At 37.7% G+C, this 19,822-nt stretch overlaps 1 protein-coding gene across 1 annotated transcript in view; it reads left to right on the forward strand.

Annotated features, from left to right (window-relative positions):
* tmem108 (transmembrane protein 108) overlaps positions 1 to 19,561 on the forward strand; it is a 61,769-nt gene extending 42,208 nt beyond the window's left edge. The window contains exons 3-6 of the mRNA XM_056254046.1: positions 1,249 to 1,332; positions 12,916 to 14,160; positions 14,394 to 14,545; positions 18,258 to 19,561. Of these exons, the coding sequence (XP_056110021.1) occupies positions 1,249 to 1,332; positions 12,916 to 14,160; positions 14,394 to 14,545; positions 18,258 to 18,374 (1,598 nt within the window). The 3' untranslated portion in view covers positions 18,375 to 19,561. The remainder of the gene's footprint in view (positions 1 to 1,248; positions 1,333 to 12,915; positions 14,161 to 14,393; positions 14,546 to 18,257) is intronic.
* Positions 19,562 to 19,822: the final 261 nt, after the last annotated feature.

The raw sequence follows: 19,822 nt of genomic DNA on the forward strand, positions 1-19,822 counted from the left end.
TCAAGTGATTGGTTACCCACATTCTTCATAATATCTTCTTTTGTATTCAACGGAAGAAAGAAATTCATACATGTTTGGAACAACTTGAGAGTGAGTAAATGATGACAGAATGTTCATTTTTGTTGAACTATCCCTTTAAGTATATTCTTTTAGCTTATATTTTTCCATAATAACTAGGCTACTCACAGGACAGTCCAAGTATGCTTAAGCACACTGTTATTTTACCACACAGAAAGGTGTCAACTGTTTAATGAATTCAACCCTTTTGCTGTGATGTGTTTTGTTTACAAAAATAACTGATTTTTTAAATATTTTTTTTTAGGAAAACATTTAAGCCATCTTTCAAAATCCTGTGAACCGAGCCTTGTATTAGGCTGAAGTGTTGTATGAGAGCTGTTTTACTTAGCTGCTTACTTTGTGATACACATTTAGATTTACTTCGACTTGTCGCCTTCAAAATCAGTGCCGTCTCGTTAAATAGCATTGATCAAAAGCTATTTAGATGTGGTTTGGTTTCTATTTGAGAAAAGGCTTGATTTGATCCAATGCTTATGAAAGACAGACAGCTCTTAATGAAAAGATTATGAAAAGGGATCAATGATGCGCTGTATCATGGTCAATGTGGTTGTGTTGGCGAGACGTTTAGATTAGCATGTGATTCAGACTTCCTCTCACCCAAGGGGGCTCAAATCTCATTTCAGATACTTTATCGACTCAATGTCTTGTGCGGTGGGATGAGGTTCAGTCGCAGTACCCCAAGGACAAGATGAGAGAGTGACAATTTTGACACCTTGACAATCACACACACAAAAGCACACACACACATATTCATAGACGCTTATCTCTTGAGAGAAAATGTGTCCGTGTCCATTTGCATTTAGCACTGTGACAGTTTCCTGAGACTGAAAGTGTCGGCTCATGTCAAATGCCTGAACACTGGAGAATAATTCTGGAATTTTAATGACAGGTCAAATAAATTTCAGCTTGTGCAAGTTATTATTTTCAGAGCTAAACCATTTATGCTCTTTTGTCTTTCATTGGTCTGAAAAACAGATACTCATCACATTATTGTTTGAGCTAATGTTGCTCTTTTGGGCTGGTTGCCTCACATGTAATAATTACTTACAACCCTTTTTAATGATAGCAAAGTTCATTACCGGTATGTTCTTTAAGTTCATTAAAAGTTCAGGAATGCACTGGCATGATAATCAGATTATGATTAATTCCCGTCTATCCTTTGTCCTGCAGAGAACCATGAGCACTGTGGAGGAGGAGCCGGACCACATGATACCATGAAGAGAAGCCTGCAGGTCCTGCCCCACCAGCTGCTGAGTAAGTCTCATGTTAATAAAGCCTTTTAATACTGATAAGCCATTTATAGTGTTTTTAAAAACTCTGTTCCTTCATGGTGGTTGATAAAGGACCCCAATGTCCCAGCAACTACTGTATGTGGAATCCTCATATGATACACATATAAATCTAGAATTAATTTCAAAATATATTTATTGACATTTTGTGCAGATACAACAACTTATAATGAGGTAAACCACACAGTTTAGTATTTTTCCCTCACTCCCCACCCCCATTTCCTCCACCCCTAGCATCTCAAGGACAACCACCCAACACATACCCTATAACAACAAATACCATAACAACAATAATAATATACTGTAAGTATATTTAGTTAAATGATTCAATAAATGTCTGAAAGAAAAAGTTAATCCTCTTCTGCATTTTCAAGTGACGGATTAATGGTATCAATATAATTGAACAAAGGCTAACATGTTTTATGCAAGGTTTTTAGAGATCCATTTAAAGAGAAACTGATTTGTTCCAGCTTTAAACACGGGAATTTCTTTTATCCATATGAAGCAGGGGATGCATGTTTCCACTTAAAGAGAATAAGCCTCCTGGCCAATAGTGTGGTGAAAGGAACAACCTCTTGTATGTATGAGGCCAAATTAGGCTTAAAAGGAATTTCAATAAGCTGTCGAAGGGTTTGGAGTGACTAATTTATTCAAGTTTTTTTTTAAAGTTCCAAATATTTTAAACCAAATCTCTGTGAGTATGATTGGCTGAGTACTGTCCACATCTATTGCAAGTGTTGCTTCTGTCTGGGTATATTTTGGCTAGTCTGGCATTGCTGTATAGTTGTATATACTTATATACTTCTAACATTACTTCATTTTTTAAACACAGTATAAATGAGTATTTATACATGAGTGATCTTTATAATTTCTGTGGATCTGACAGCAGAAAGAAATCTTGCTAATTTAACCATTTTAAAATGCCATCAGCTCATCCCATCTATGTTATCTTGGTCTGTTATTTTGGCTCTTAACTCAGAACACTAGCAGAATATTAGTATTGGTGACACGCGCTTGATATCAGTCTGGCTGAGATCCAACACGAAAGTGTGAAATGTATCAGGAACATGAGGTCGGAAAGAGAAGACTTTCTCTCTGAAGAACAACTTTAAAAAGAGATTTCATCACAGAAAATTCTGTTAGACTCCATGCTCACAAAAATCCAACATGAGTGTTAACAAAAGGTCTGTGATATCAATGAAAAAGTTTCAATGAAACATACTTTTAAGGCTCAGGTGCAGTTTTAGCCATTCGTTTAAAGTGATCTCAATAGAGTTTGTCTAGGAAAAAGGTGTTTTCAGTGCTTTCATTTTTCTATTTGAATTCAGAGTGTTTCTGAGCGCTGTCTGATCTGAGACTTTAGACACTGAAGACCACGGTGGTTCTGGTGCTCTGCAGGTGGCTTTGAAATCTCCATATATGTGAACTGTTTAGTAATCGTACATCTGCACAGACACCAAAATGTACATTATACAGTAAATGTATCGGCAGCATCTAAAACATGAGCATGTTGAATATGAAGAACTTTAGAAACATACAAATGTTTAGAATAATTTTAGATGAACATAATAATAGTATTGAATAAATTATTCAATAGATTAAATATTGTCAAAACTATAACATTTAAAGCATTTATACCTTATTTGACATTCTCTATCAGGATTCAACATCCACTTTAAAGCTAAAGTATTTGTATAAATAATGGGTGCCTTTTACCCCTTGCTGGTGAGCCTTTTACCCCGTGTGTGGGGTAAAAAGCCAGCTTCACCACCTCATACATTTATAAGATTTTTAAACAAAATAATTGATTTATTTTCACACAAAATCTGTTGCTCCATAAATGTTCAATACAATATATTTTTTTCTGCAATAATACAATGATTTACAAGCGCAATCTTCTTTGTCTCACTGTCAGTTTGTTTGTGTCTTCCATGTCTATCTGTTCATCTGCACACTCATCTGCAGGGAATGCCACCATTTGTTTAAAGTAAACTAAATTTAGTGGATGGCTTGCTCATGCGGATATGGCGTGATTGCTGTTCTCCCTGAAGTACAGATGGTAATTGTGGGGCTATTTGAATAAAATGGCTTTTGCCAAATAACATCCTAAATTGGAATACAAAAGGAATGCTCCTTCAAAAGTCCCAATGCACATGTTTCACTGCCTGGCCATTATTTCATTGTCACAACTATTTTGAGCAGGAATAGCCCAGTGACATTACTTATGTGTTAGGAATTTCCTGTTTAAAATGTTTACTTCCTGTGCAGCCAAAGTAAACTGTTGGTGCCCCTTTAAATGACAGACTTGATGTGTTCGGTAAACAAATTGATTATTTCGTTGGCCAAAGCACCCCGTTCGTCCGCCCTTCTGATTGGATAAACATCCGAAAGTTCAGAGGCATTGCAGAGGACCAACGCAACTTAAATCACAAAACAGGAAGCCATTATCAGAGGGTGTTATGGTTCCCTCCTTATCTATGAGCTCACATCTGCACCACCCTGCCCCTCCCTCAACACAGGAAGTGCCCAAAGCGACCCACAATCCTCTGGGGGTAACTATCCCTAACTTTAAAAGACTGCCAACTCCCAAAGAGACACCAGTGGAATTTTATTTGTTGGTTGGATTCATTGTTTTGGTTTTGTTCACATTTATAGCTTAAAATAATCCCATGTCAACAGCTAACATTTGGAAGACAAAGGAGACTATATTTTAGATCACTGTCTCTCTGTTTAAACCAGTAAAAACTTTGTGTGGTCTGATCACAAGTGTTCAAATGAGACATATTGCCATTTACTGTACATCTGTTATTGACTTGTAGCCTGGTTAAAACCAGACCATTCTCAGTTGTAACTGAGTTATGGTCTGGCAAAGCGTCATAGACAAATAATTTCCAGAGGGGCGTCACCAACGGACGTCGCGATGAAGGAGATGACGTATGCAGAGCGGCGGAGAAACATCTCCGAGTGTTGTTCTTTGCTCGGTTTTTAACAAAAAGGAAACGTTCAAAGCGCTTAAAACAGACGCGAGTGATGTTCGACGGCGGCATCCATCTTTGTAATGTAGGCTACAAAATCTGCTTCAAAATCCCAGCGCTGTCGTCATCGTGTAAAGCCCGCCCCAACGTTTCTGATTGGTGCCTCGATTTCGACGGATTGGAAATGGGCTTGAATGAGCTCTTTGCCAGACTAACTTTCAGAGCACATCTAAATTTGCCGGAAGTTGTCTGGGTTTTCCCAGGCTAATTGACTTGCATCTCAAATGTGTCTTCTGTCAAATGGCATCAAGATCAGAAAATCTCTTAAAATATCGGTTCATTTGGCAAGGCACGGTTCGTTCAGGATGTAACATTTTGTGATAGCAACCTTTCAAAAACTAATTTTATTGATATTGATATACATAGTGGTATTTATGAATTCAAAATATTTTTTAAAACAAAAACTGGCAAAATACCATTCAAAAGATTGGGGTTGGTAAGATTTATTTATTGTAATAAGTCTCTTATTATGTTCTCTTATTTTGTTCATCAAGGGTGCATTTGTTTTTATCAAACACACAGTAAAAACAAATGCAAAAAAATTCAAAAGAACATTAATTTTAAATAGAAATCCTTTGTAACATCTTTTGATCAATTAAACAAAAAATCTTACAGAGCCCATTTTTTAACGGCGTATTTTAACACTGTATTTTGTTGTACACTATATATTTAAGATGCAGAGAAAAAAGTTTTTACTCTTCCCAGATACAGATGTTAACACCAGGTGTAAACGTGTCTCAGAAGGTTTCTGCATCTTATTCTGTAACTTGTTAGACTTTTATCTCAAGGTTAAAGGCCGCTTCAGAATACTAATTTCAGCTGGTTTCCCAGACCAATTAATGTGACAGAGATTAAACACCATTTATAAAAGAGCGAGGGGGTCATGGGAGGATATAAAGGTTCATTACCAAAAGAACAGTGTTTACATCTGTTCTTTTGGGAAACCGCCAGACTTGCTAGTTATTGAGTGTCTCTGCAAAGCACTGTGCTAATCAATGCTTTGGCTAAACACCTAGAATTGGCCTTTTCCCTGCGCCTTCCCTTTGCATTTTCTGCTTGACTCAGTGCCTAGTTTATCACTGTGAACCAGTGTGGTTTTCGCTACAGGGAAGCTTGTTCAATTTTCCACTGGGTGCTCATCATGTAGAGTGGACATGTCGCCGTCCGCTGCATGTGTGCACCTAGCAAAGCATTAATGCTGATGTGTGCGATTGTGTCCTATTTTCGGATGTTTCTTAGATTGGAATGGTTCTTGTGTGCAATCGTGAACTACAAATCATTTAAAGCTTCTGCCACACATGCAGATTTTCTTTATTCTCTGTGTATTATAGAGCATCACAAGGCTGTGTAAGGCACTGCAAAAGATGAGATGAGTAAAGCCAGCATGTAAAAAGAGTGATTGATTGCCTTTCCCATCCTGACGGACTCCCACAAATCTGAACTCCACCAAGAGATTGGTGTATATCCTGGTTTGACTGACTTTTGGAAGCTTTTATTTTTGGAATTTTATACACAAATACACAAAAATATTATATTTAATAATGTATTTTGGTTACACTTTATTTCGATGGTCAACTTTATACCACTAAAGTTAAAGCTGCAGTCCGTAGCTTTTCCTCTTTGGCGCCATCTCTCTGTTCGAAATCTGTAACTGCAGTGATTCGCGGAATTATCATCTTTACGTGGGTTGTAAGTCGGCATGAAACAGCGCGGATGAACACAGTGCTTTGAGGCGAGTGGTGCTGTCAGTCACCGCGCTGTGTGGATACTGTCATACAGAATCACAGATTCACTTTTTGAAAGTTTGACCAACATAAGAATTTTCATAAGAAAATGTCTTCTGAACAAGTAAGTAACATCCATTTTTGTTCTGACCAACTAAGGGGGAAAAAGCATTCGACATGATAAGCTTCGTTAGATTTAATCAACGCGATTTACCGCAACCGTGCAAATTATAGCCTACTTTGTTCTCAAATTGTTCATGTTAACAACATCACATCAGCATTGCGTGACTAATGTTAAATTTAATGTGTTTTATGGTTACCTGTGTAGTTCAGAATTCATATTCTCCATAAAAACGAGAAAGGCACAACAAAGGAAACTCCATAACTGTGTGAATTAAGAAAACGTACTGTTACATGATTGAACTGTTGAAATGTCTTAACTTACTTGTTCAGCAGAAAAAAGCCGTCTCTTCTTCCGTTTTGAACCCCTTCAAAACACGGAGTTCACGCACTTTTCAAAAGCCCCGCCAATGTTTAAATCCGTGTGTTCGCATGAGACGGTTTCTTTCTCTTTCTCTAGCCAACTTAAATCCGAAGTACGAAGTCTTTTGGGTTTTATAACTGCTGAATCTCCAGTTGACACTGATGATTGTTGTTTGGATCTTTCTGGATGCCATAAGTTTAATTATGTAAAGTGCTGCGAGAGAAGCCTATACATCTAAACATCTCGTCACGCGCAGTATAGCCGGCTAGCCGAAACTCCTTCTTTATGTGTACGGGTGTGACGTAATGACGCAGACATGCTCGAATTTCCCGCGGAAACCCACCAGCACCACTGGAATTAAAATCATTATTACAAGCTAATCGTTTGAATCTAGCTATGGCAAGCAGATAGTTTTGACCACTGGCAGAATACGTTTTTTTTAATATAATTACTTTGGATTATTTTTAACTTAAAGCTACGGACTGCAGCTTTAAAGTAACTTTACATGCAACTACATGTCAACTAACTCTCATTAGAGTAATAGTAGACTGTTAGCAGACTGTTAGGTTAGGGTTTGTGTTAGTAGAATAAGTTGACATGTATCAACCCGAATTGCTTCCGAACCCGAACATAAACAGCATTGACGTGTGCATAGACCCGGTGTCCTGCTGACTGATTTGGCCGCTGCTCCATTAATTTAATTAATTGATTTAGGACTACTTATTTATTATTACTTTATATCATTGCCTGCCTGATGGAAACAGCTTTTCTGGGTTCGGCTTTCAATTGAAACCAGTTGAGTGTAAAAATAAATGTGATAGCTTGATAAACATTAAATCGATAGCCAATAAATTATGGATTTGCTGGTGTTGTCTGCAATGCTATTTACCTCATCTCCGACGAAGGGCTTCCGACATTTGTTCCTTTTCTAAATGCGTTTCTCAAAAATGCACTTAACACGAATGCACAAGTATGTGCTGAAGTGCTGAAATGTCACTCATCTAGGGGTGTAACAATATATCGTGTCACAATATATCGCTATACAAAAATGCAACAATATCGTGAATAGTGACAACATGTATTCTGTATAGTTCACCTAAAATAAAACTTACTGTGTTTGAGAAAAAGTCATATTTTTCTGAGTTTTAGTGTCAGTACTACATTAAACGACTATATATAATGTTAAATATATTGTATAATAATTCTGTTACCAGTAAAAAGCGGCCTACATTATTTTAAATATATTTAGTCAGTGAAAGAGTGCAAGCATATTCGTCTATTAGTTTTCAGCTTCAGATTCATGAATATTTTTTATTTTGGTCACAATTGTCCTGTGCATTGGGTTACCAGCACCAGTCAAAGCCTATTCATTTACACCCACAATGTAATATCAAATTTTGCATTTTAATCAACAGTACATTTTTTGTTAACCTTTTATCATGTCTTGGAGTATTGCAATAATATCGTATCGTGAGTTCAGTATCGCGATATATGTTTTGAATCGTGACATGAGGGTATCGTTACACCCCTACACTCATCACTAACCTCATACGTCCTATAACTTTTGTCGTAATGTTATTTGCCTGATGATTAGAGATGACATCATTATTTTTCAAATATTCACGGTAATTATCTAAATAATTCAACATTATTTCATTTTATTAAATGGCCGACATAGTTTAAAAGACTTCGGGTCTTCTTGGGTCCATTCGGAAAAAGCACATTTATTTGAAATTACCTGAGACCCAAGGCCACTAATAATCGAACCCGACCCATGTCTTTCGGATCCAAGCGGACCGTTGTGTCAGTCAACACTGTTCAGCCTCATACTGCAGATGCCATCTTGGCTCGTTGTCTCCGGAGGTGAGGCTAGTGTGTAATATTGAATGATGGATGGGAAGATAAGCTGTAAACCCATACAATCTGTTGAGGCCATTTGAGATCTCAGTATCTGCAGCTCTAATGTGAGAGACTTGCAGACAGTTCAAGGATCAGTGTGCAGGATGGTTCTTTCTTGTGATTTATTAATGTCATAGCTATATGTATGACTTTAGGAATGTCACAGGCTACATAAACATTCCAAAGAGTTTTCATTTACGTTAATTTCCCCCTTTCCGTGACCTTGCTCACATACACTTGTAGATGGAAATTATCATCAAGATTGTGGTTCAGGGCTGCTGGAGCAATGCATACTAATACCTAGCTGGCTTTTGACCCGGCACTAGGGTTAAACCGCCGCTCACTGGCGCTTAATAATAGTATCAATATCACAGATTCATTTTTTTTGGGGAATACAAAACATGTTTTAAAGATTGTTCACAAATATACCATGGGCTGTCAAGCTGTTGAAATTACAAGAAATTGCCATAAAGTAAAAAAAAAAAAAAAAAAAGTCCATATGAGATTTAAGATGTTATCTGCTAAAAATGTTATGCTCTGCTGAAGTTCTTAAAAATTTGGCACATGCTGCACAACTTACAAAACTTGAATATGCATATATTTTCAGTAAATAATGACTTAAATGATAATCATATGGACTTTTATGGTACTATTATAGCACTCTTTTCTTGTATGAGAAGGCAGTGTGAACATTTTTCAAAATTTCTTCTGGAGAAATAAATCTTCTTTAGTTATTTTCAAGAAAGTTCCAAAATATAAAAGACCTGAAACAAAAACTGTGATATACTTCTACGTCAGAGAAAGACTCCAGCCCCCATCCATCTGTGAACGTTGTATTTTAAATCAGCAGTTGGCAGCGCATGTAATTTTGTAATGAAAGTCATTTTTTAGCACAGAAACAGAGGAAGCAATTATTGCAAGGTTAATCATTCCATGTGCAAGCTCTAGCTTGTCAAACTAATTTATCTACTGAACAATAACAAAGAACTTTTGCATATGCCTTTTCAATTATATTCTACGTTTTATTCGGGTTCTCAGCCTTTTTGTGCATGTTCTAGTGTCTTGTCACTCTCTTTTGATTCACACCTCTCCTCTCTTTACAGCACCATTCACTCTGTTACATAATGAATGTTTTTGCTGGACTTTCCATCATTTTGGTTTTTGAATTTGCTTTCATTGCTGACACCTCTCCTGTGTCTGTGTGAAAGAGGTCATACCTTTCTGTGCATCACAGTTTCCACAAAAATAAGAAATGTTTTATGAGAACCAAATCAGAATATTAGTGTCAGGTATATTAATTTGCTTGTTTAGTTTCTTTATAATGGACTTCTAGTTTGCTTCTCATTATTTCCTGTTGTCTTTGTTCATGTTTCCTGCCATCGTTAGTTACTATGGCAATTCATCTGATCATCACACCTGTTAGTCTTTTAGTTCGTTATCAGTGTGTATTTAAGTTCCTTGTTTCTCTGCCTTGATTGTCTGGTATTTGTTTGTGTATCACATGCTATTTCGTTACCTGTGGATTATCTGAGTTTGATTAAATACTTTTATTTTTGAATTCATCTTCTTCTGTGGACCTTATTCACTGTGATCATGACAATTAGAATGATTTCTGAAGGATCATGTGACACTGAAGACTAGAGTAATGATGCTGAAAATTAAACTTTGCCCTCACAGAGATAAATTAAATTTTAAAATGTATTAAAATAGAAACCAGTTATTTTAAATTGTTATAATATTTCACAATATTACGGCATTTTTCATTAAATAAAGGCAACTTTAGTGAAGAAAAAAAAAACATTACCACCCCAAGATCTGGTATAGTTTTAATAAAAATCAAGCACCGGGGCATTAGAAGTTCCTGTAGTTGATTTAACACCCACATGCCTCTTATGGTCCAGTGCTCATCTTGCAAAGTATCCAGTGTGTGTTTTCACCCAGTGCTGTGATTGTATTATGTGCTGTCCTCCTCTGCCTCCCCCTCACTATTACACTGTGAGTCAGACAAGTGTAGAGTGTGTGTGAGCATAAATGTCACTAGAGAGTGAGTCATTCATTGATGGATGGGAGATAACCTTGGTACTGCCAGTGTTTTTAAAAGCAAAGAATCGTAATATTTATCTTGCCTTCTTTATAACTTCCATTCATTCACACGTACAACCACACACGTAAAGTATGTCACTCGTGGATTAACGTGATTTGTTAAATTGGACATGTTCCTGGATCATTCTTTGTAGTTTCTGGAACAACATCTCAATTAAACAATCATACCCCTAATCTGTGACTCAGACAGACCACCCACAGTCTGTTCACTGATGGTCCTACACGCAAAAATTGCAAAAACAACCTGAAATAATCAAACTGACGATTGATAATCTAACAATTGATAGTGACAATCTCACAATCTGTTACGCTACTTCTGGGATTCTGCTCAAGCTTTGGGTTTTTCAAAGATCACCTTAGTGGTACCAAATCTTTTAAAGATACTCATTACTTTTGAATGAACAAAAATTCTACACAATTCCATAACTTTCTGTACATCCTAGTATATATGCTAGTTTTCCATGTGGCAGTTAGATACAGTAAAGGTAGTAAAGGTACTTAATATGCACTATTCTATGCCATTTTGTAGTATAAAGTGTGAGTAGTGTGTTCATGCATAGTATGCTATTATATATTATCCTGTACTGTATATGCATACTATTCCATATGGCAGATATAGTAAGATTAAATCAAGACAAGTCAAGTCACCTTCATAGCGCTTTTTACAATACAGATTGTTTCACTGCGATAACAGGAAATGAATGCAATAAAGATTGTTTTGGCTGTACAGCAGATTAGCATGCTAGTACAGACTAGATTAGCATGCTAGAATGCTTGTATTTTGTCTTTAATGATGGGATTTCGGAGTTTGTTGGCTTCTGATTTTCTCATTTGCTAATCTTTGATATTACACATCATTCATATCAACAGAACACAACCCAGAGGGAACAGACAAGCCATCAAAATACCAAGATAAAAACTCAGTCCAAACTGAGTAATCACTGATTTTTTTTTTTTACGCTAACAGACTTGAAAGCCATTTCCAAACTTTAACATTTTTTTAATTATAAATTATAAAACATGACTTGGTTAATAGGACAGCGGTGTGTTTACATGGGACCAGGGAGCTCATGATCAGATGATTTCAGTGGCTGTGTGAACCTTCAGATCCACGGCTTGTTAAACGCTCTGGGATGTGTGCAGAGGGGAGCGAGTTTGAGAGCTTGTGCCTGATCTAAACGCGCCACTTTGTTGTGAAATAAGCAGTGATTCATGTTTTATTTACAGGGTGATGTTTTATTAATGCTGTGTTGGATTGGAATGGCTGAATGGGAGATGTAATACCTTTTGATTCCAAAAAAAAAAAAAAAAGGGACATGGCAAATACCTTCAATTCTGATGTACTGTGGTAGTGAACTTTGAAATCAGCATGGTCATGTTGTCATCATAGCCATGTCGGTTTCTAGCATGGGCATGCTTGTGTTTGATATGGTAATTATGAATTAGCATTAGCACTTGAAAGAAAAACTGTCTGTTTATCTCTCTTCTTCACAGCTTGTTCAGCAAGGGCAGCTTGTGATTGGTAGGAAACTCCTGATTCACCAAACCTTTACACAATCAACTTGCTGTCTTATTGTTGATCAATGCAACAGAGTAATTGTAGAAAAGAAGTTTATTCCAAGGTTTGGGACTGTGTTTGTTTTTGTGTTGCAATCAGCCAATCAGTGGTGTCATGATGTAATTTTCCTTTACATCATGCTTTGGTCGGGTCATTAAGCTTTGTTCTTATTATTGAATAAAAACAGAGTCTTAGAAGGGACCTTTGTGTATAGCATGAAACGCATATCTTAAAAAGAATGTCACATTTTGAACACCTACAGGTCAACAATGACGTCAACAATGACGATTGTTCAGTAGCTGGTCTTGAACTGACTCAGACTCAGATGTCTTCTTGATATTGTTTGTGATGTTGTTCTCTCATCTCTCACTGCCTTCCATCTTCTAAGAGCTGAATCTTGGTTTCTATAGCAACTAAAATAGCATGCAGATGAAACAATGTCCTTACTCTGATCATCAGGTGCCATCTATATGTTTTTAAGCATGGAGTGGTGACATAAAACACCATTTTGAACCATAAAGCAGGGTCCCGCCCATTTGTGGTGATGTCATCAAGACACTTAGTAACCATACCAGCATTCAGACTGTTCAAAACTGTTCCTTGACTCATCTCTGAATGGCCCTGTAAGAACCTTATTGTGGACTAATAAAGCTTGAACTAAATGTTTCCTTGGTGCAGTGAGATTTGGTATTTGCATAAAAGATTTTTGTCTAAATTCCTCTCACTGTCTGTTTTCCTTTCTCAGGTGTTCTACTGATTCTGTTTGTGCCAGTTGGGCTGGTGTTCTCTGCAGAAGAGCTTTACCCCAGCCAAACCCTTCGGGACCTTGTCTCCATGTCAACGAGGACTAGAACCCTCTCCACCCTCTCACCGGGGTCCTTGAGCTGGCAGGAGGGTTCCAGCACTGGGGATCTGCACAATCAGGCACTGGCCTCTCTAGAAGCCATCCGTAGACCCACTACCGTCGACCCATTCCAGACACCGAAGACCACTGTACCTTCTGCCATAGGTCAGACATCAATAATAGGGGTCCATCCAGTTGATCTTCTTAGGGATCAGGAACCACCTGGTATCCCTCTTTCAAAAGCAGAAGCACCCCAAATGACCTCTGGAAGTATGTTCAATAGAACAACCTCTGGGTTTTTCACCCCCAGAACACAAGAGCAGAACTTTAGCACTAATACAGATAAGCCGAGTACAATCAGTAGAAAGCCAGTGAACCGGTTTGAGCCCTCAGGTTTGGTCCATAGGAATCAGATCAGTGCTACTGCAGTGAACAGTGGAAACCAAACCACAAATTCTGGCTCGGGTAATTCTTTATTCTCAGGGACTGAAAGTGATGTGACCCCTAGTGCCAAGGGCCTTTTGGAGAATCCAGACACTGGAGAGATGGGAGTAGAGGACCCCATTGATCCTATACAACATCAGTCATCACCATTCATTTCACCCTCAAAAACCCACAAAGGGCAGAATGAGGACAAGTCGGCTCCACATCACACCATTACATTGCGCGACGTGTCGTCAACAGAGAATTCCACTCTCCCTTTGGAAATGTTGGGAGAGGCTTTAGCACAAACTGACATCCAGTCTCCTTCTCCAGCTCTAGCCCCACCTTCCAACCACATTACCACATCCAATACCACTTCTTTTGTAGAGAGTGGAAGCTCTGTGGAAGTCCTAGGTGGTAGGAATGGAACCACCAACATGACCATTGATTCTCTTGTCTCCCTGACTAATGTCACAGACGTTATCAACAGCACTGGAGCCTCATGGCCTGCAGCGAATGATCCGGATACATCAGAGGCACCCTCCACAGCTAGCGGGAGCTTCATGAACAGGCAGGTCCCAGCCACCACACAAGGCCCATGGGGGTCTGGAAACCAGTCGGGCCCTGCGTTAGGTCCTAATCACAAAAAGTTCACCATCTGCCTGAACAAAATGGACATTGTGTGGTTGGTTCTTGCCATTAGCGTGCCTGTCTCCTCATGCTGTGAGTAACCAATATCACACTTCATCCAGCTTTGAACATTTGTGCTTTCTGTCATCATTTTTGACTGGAATTTTCCACAGAAGCAGGATAACATAATATTCCCTTTGTGGCTTGGTATATTTTGCTTAGAACTTTTCTGAAACACATCATACCAAATTCAAAAGTGGTCTTAAAGCTAAAATAGAGCTAGATATTGAATTTTAATCTTTTAAGTCATGTCTTCTTCTCTTCAGCCGTGCTACTTACCGTATGCTGTATGAGGAAAAAGAAGAAGTCATCTTCTCAGGAGAACAACTTGAGCTACTGGAATGACGCCATCACCATGGATTACTTCACCCGCCATGCTGTGGAGCTCCCACGCGAAATACAATCACTAGAGACTGAGGTACTGACTGCCACTGCTTTTTGTGTTTAAAGCTGTGATGTAACGGAAGTAGCAACAGATCTTTTCTTCCGTATTGTAATGTACCACTGACGTAGCCACGGGTGTGCCAGGGTGTGCTGGTGCCACAGTGGCAGCTGGCACACCTAAAAATAAATGCAGAATTCATTTTCTTAATAAACAGTCTTAATAAAAATGTTTTTCTAAACTCTGGCTATTGCTGTTTACTTGCGATATTTGTTAATTTAAAATGCAATTAAATGTTTTAATTATCATCGCTAAAAAAATATCTGTCGACATTCGGACTGCCAACTAATCCGCAAACAGCCGCTGGCTGTCTGACGGTAACTTGGTTGTGCTTTTGAGGCTCGCGCTTGCTGAATACCATCACAATTGAAAATGTGACTGATTTCATATGACAGACAGTTCAATAAACAAGTAATTCATATGAAGTCACTTACATTTTAGACACAATATTGAATCTTTTTGTGAAAATATTTCCAAATAAAGATCATAACAGAACCAGAACGCATCTCAAAGGACATTTCTGAACGAATCGTTTGAATAAATGGCTCAATGACTCACTCATTAAAGGGATAGTTCACCCCAAAATGAAAATTCTGTCGGTAATTACTCACCCTCATGTTGTTCCAACCCCGTAAGACTTTCGTTCATCTTCGGAACACAAATTAAGATATTTAAGATATTTTTGAGCTGGATCACTCCTCCATTGGCTTCTAAGGGATTGAAACTGGCCGGCCCAAAAGTTATTAAAGACCTCATTAAAATAGTCCGAGTGACTACAGTGGCTTAATCTTAAGTTTATCAAACGACGAGAATACTTTTTGTGCGCAAAAAAACAAACAAAATTAACGACTTTATTCAACTATTCATTTCCATCTCTGTGGGCCTCAATAGTTCACGTAGTGTAACTGCACAGCGCTTATAGGTTGTACGTCACACGCATCACACACATGACCAGCCTTGGCCAATAGTGAGCCTACGTGTGACGCACAACACTGAAGCGCTGCACAGTTACACTACGTGAACTATTTCGAGGCCCACAGAGAAGGAAATAAATAGTTGAATAAAGTCGTTATTTTTGTTTGTTTTTTGCGCACAAATAGTATTCTCGTCGCTTGATAAACTTAAGATTGAGCCACTGTAGTCACTTGGACTATTTTAACAAGGTCTTTAATAACATTTGGGCCGGCAAGTTTCAATCCCTTAGAAGCCAATGGAGGAGTGATCCAGCTCTCAGATTTAATCAAAAATATCTTAATTTGTGTTCCAAAGATGAATGAAAGTCTTAGGGGGTTGGAACAACATGAGGGTGAGTAATTACTGACAGAATTTTCATTTTGGGGTGAACTAACCCTTTAAGTAAAAATTACAAGGGTCGAATTTTTTCGTTTCGTTGTGAATCGTTCACAATAAGACCAATAATATGCAATCGGAATATAAAAGTAAATTTCCATTTCGTGCTGACTTCAAAGATGCAATTATGACGTGTCTTAACTGCTCTTCTGCTACACACTCAAAAGTATGTACTTTTTTCACAGAGTACATACTTTAGTGCATAGTATATAAGCAGGTGAATTGGAACCCAGCACAACTAATTGGGTGAGTTCCTAGGGCTCTAAGTAAGCCCCAGAATGTTTCTTACTTACATGTCTAGCGGTTACATGTGCTCTGACATACTGAGCTGTGGTGCTCGTGTGGTTGATTTGGGTTCAATTCCAGCTCGCAACATTTCATGATCCCGTTCCCCCCTTTTTTCTCCATCATTTGGCTTCACTACACTACTTCACTACCCTTCATTTCACTATACTATACCTTTAAAAGTGCAGAGAAGGCCAACAAAAATTGAAGAATGTTTTTAGCATATGGTTTTTGCCATTTACAGCAATTAAGCTTTCATTTAACTTTATGCTTTTATGAACAGAAAATGTTTTGCTGTTAATATCATTTACTCTGAATAATATATCTGGCTGATTGGCACGAATGACTTGGGGCTGTCGATTTAACGCGTTCATTTAACCAATTAGTTATGGAATCCAGACCCATGTATCTTACATTTCATTGTTGATACAGTTGATTGGTGATGAACATGAAGCTGTGCAACAACCTACTGCATGATGTAGCCTATAGAATGTGCTTATAATACCTCTTATATTCAAGATATCAGGGCAAAATGCCCCTGTATGAGTTTTTGTCTCATATTTATATCATATGATATGATATAGTTAAACAATATCACACAAGTGCTGTTTTTTTCCCAATAGCATGAGTGCAAATGATTTAGATTTTATACAGTTTTCAATTTTGCTAATGAAAATACTACCTGTAAAGCTAGAGGAGAACTGTTGTGCGTCTCCCAAAATCACACAGCGGTGTTTCGTTTTTCAATGATTCCGCGTTTTGAGCGAATCAATCGGGCGAAACAATGATTCAATTGCCCATTCATAAAGAGAACCATTTACTTAATTACTGAATGAATCAGCCGTTTGAACGAATCGAATGAATGAATGACTCAATTACTTACTTATTTAGACAGTTAAGTCACCTACTGGTAGATTGGTTGTTAACCAAACTGCTTTGGTATGTAAATGTGTAAATATATGCTACATTTTATGTTGTAAATATTTAATTTCCTAAAGCTACTTTTTGTGATGTCTATTTGATGCTTTTCTCATTTAGCACAATACATACTTTATATGATCTTTCGGGGGTAATTTCTCAGCCAAATTTTATGTGCGATTAATTGGATTAATCGGCACATCATGTTTTTTTTTTGTTTTTTTGCTGGCGTATCATTATGAAATGAACAGTAATCATTGCAATCAAGACAATGTGTGCTTGAAAAAACTCACTTAATGGTAACTGAGAGTGTTTTAACATGATTTCCCATTCACGTTACATATCGCCACCTGGTGTCCAGGGACCAGATATCTCATTTAAAAAACTCACTAGTTGTTTTTTCCCTGAACCTTTTGTCAGATTGTTACCATAATCCCTTCATTGACATTTTCCATTTCAACCTCTCCATGCTTCTTGTTTTCCACCTTTTCATTCCTGCTTGCTGGCATTTTCTGACAGGAGTGTGATGATGATGATGATGATGGTGATGATGATGATGATGATGAATCATGTTTTGGATGCCGGTGACCCAGGTGTTCATAATATCTTCCTTTACCTCTCTTAGAGAACCAACAGAGACATCCACTCCCTTCCTTTATTCCTTTGTCCTCAGTATTCCACTATATCAGTGTTTTTTTTTGTTGACTATTGTATCTTATGCTATTCACAATTTTTCGTAGTCCCTCAGTTTAGATTTGATAATATGGATGTATTCATTTTGATGTCTGAATTAGAAATCCCAATATGTGTGACCAAATACGAATCAATGACAAAATACATCGTCTTAGAAGAATCTAGAGCCTCGTAATAGGTTGTCTTTCCCCACAGGAGCAATTTAACCTGCTTCTTCCTTCATTTCCTCCCATTTATGTCACACACGCCGTCTCCATGGCAATAGAGCTCAATCACTACACCATAGAAATGCACATTTGTGTCTATAAGAAGAACATAGATCCTAAGAAGAATACCTGTTCCTTTCACCTTAACTGCATTTAGCTTTGTAGCAGCTGCTCTTGAGTGATTAGCTTTTTAGTTAGCCTGAAAGCAAGTGCTAATGTTGTTCTTTGTGTTTCAGGATCAGGAGACGTGTCTGCCCCCTAATGGTGACTACAGCGACAGCGGCGTGGTTCTGGTTAACCCCTTTTGTCAAGAGACTCTCTTTATCAACAGAGACAAGGCCTCTGACATCTAAACACACTATATTAAAAGGAGACAAAATCCCTGAGGATTTTCCAGTCTCTTTTCTTTGCTTGCATTTTTTAAGAATATATATAAATAAATATATATATATATATATATACACACACATATGTGGTGAACCTTCAAAGACTGCGGTTTATAAATGAAACTGGTTTCAATGAGCTGAAAGAATATTACAAAAAAGAACAAATGTTATTTACTAGGAGGGGGAGCCCTTGCATATTTTTCTGATGTGGATTTTCTACCAATGCTTCATTGTGATAAGGGTTTTTATGTCTTTTTTGAATAAAAACTGTTAAGTGTTGTTGCTCATATGTTCCAGTGGCTTTGGTTGTGCAGAGTGCTGAGAAACATGGCGCGTGGTGTAAGGATGCTTGTGTGACGTTACCCAAAATACTTAATATGATTACTTAAAAAAAGCCTGCCGCACTTGAATTCCGTATGTAAGGGGATGCAGGGGTAAAGGGCATTGATTCTGGAACGGTTCTGGGATTGGTCCTGTGGGTACTGCAGCAACCCTCGCTTCCCTCATGGAGGAACTTGAGTTGATTGCCTGTTTGCATTTGATGGACGACGAATCATGACTTTCTGAGATGTTTGTCCCCATGTTGAGTCACCAGCCAAAAGACAAAACGACAATTGTCCCATTCCTTAGATGTCGGAGATGTTTTCATGAGTGTATATGTCTTGTTGCATGCATCTGAGGTGTATGTCTTTAGACTATATGAAACAGGATTTTGTTTCCATCAAGATTTCGTTACTCCCTAACACCCTAAAATTCACGTCGACAGTTGCACAAGCAAGTAGAAAAAATGATTAAATGCCAATGAAATGTCTCATACAAAGGCCTTTGTATGGTAATATTACTGTGCTTCACATTTCACATCATATCTGTTCATATTGTATGTGTTTGTGTTCAACTTAGCAGGGCTAAGCATTATACTGTATAACTGTAGTGGAAATGCATTTTTTTAATAAACCCATTTGTTTATTTGCTATGCTCTGATGAAAATGGCACTACTATTGCTTCACAGGTTGGCGCTATATATATATAAACATATATATATATTGTTAGAAGACATGTTTTTCTTAGTGAACGGTGAATGAGTGTGTTTGTTCTGTCTGTCTATCTCTGTCCCTTGTGTGAACATTGACGAGAATAAATGAGACCAAAATGAATTCCTTATATTTCTCTTTGATTCTCAGTGCTTACTACTCTATTGTACAGGTTTTTTTTTTTTTTTTTTAGATGAATGTCAATGATGTCACTGGATGTAATAGACTGTAATTGTTAGATATAAAGACATACAGATAAACTATTTTATTTTGTACTTTCTTTGAACATGTGCCACTAAGGTTGGTAACATGTTTTAAGACCATATCATCATCTTTTCTCAATACATATCTCTTTTTTTTTTGCTGTATGCTTAGCAGATTTTT

The sequence above is a fragment of the Rhinichthys klamathensis genome, unplaced genomic scaffold (genome assembly GCF_029890125.1).
Source record: "Rhinichthys klamathensis goyatoka isolate OS25496 unplaced genomic scaffold, OSU_Roscu_1.1 h1tg000110l_1, whole genome shotgun sequence".
NCBI classification, from domain to species: domain Eukaryota; kingdom Metazoa; phylum Chordata; class Actinopteri; order Cypriniformes; family Leuciscidae; genus Rhinichthys; species Rhinichthys klamathensis.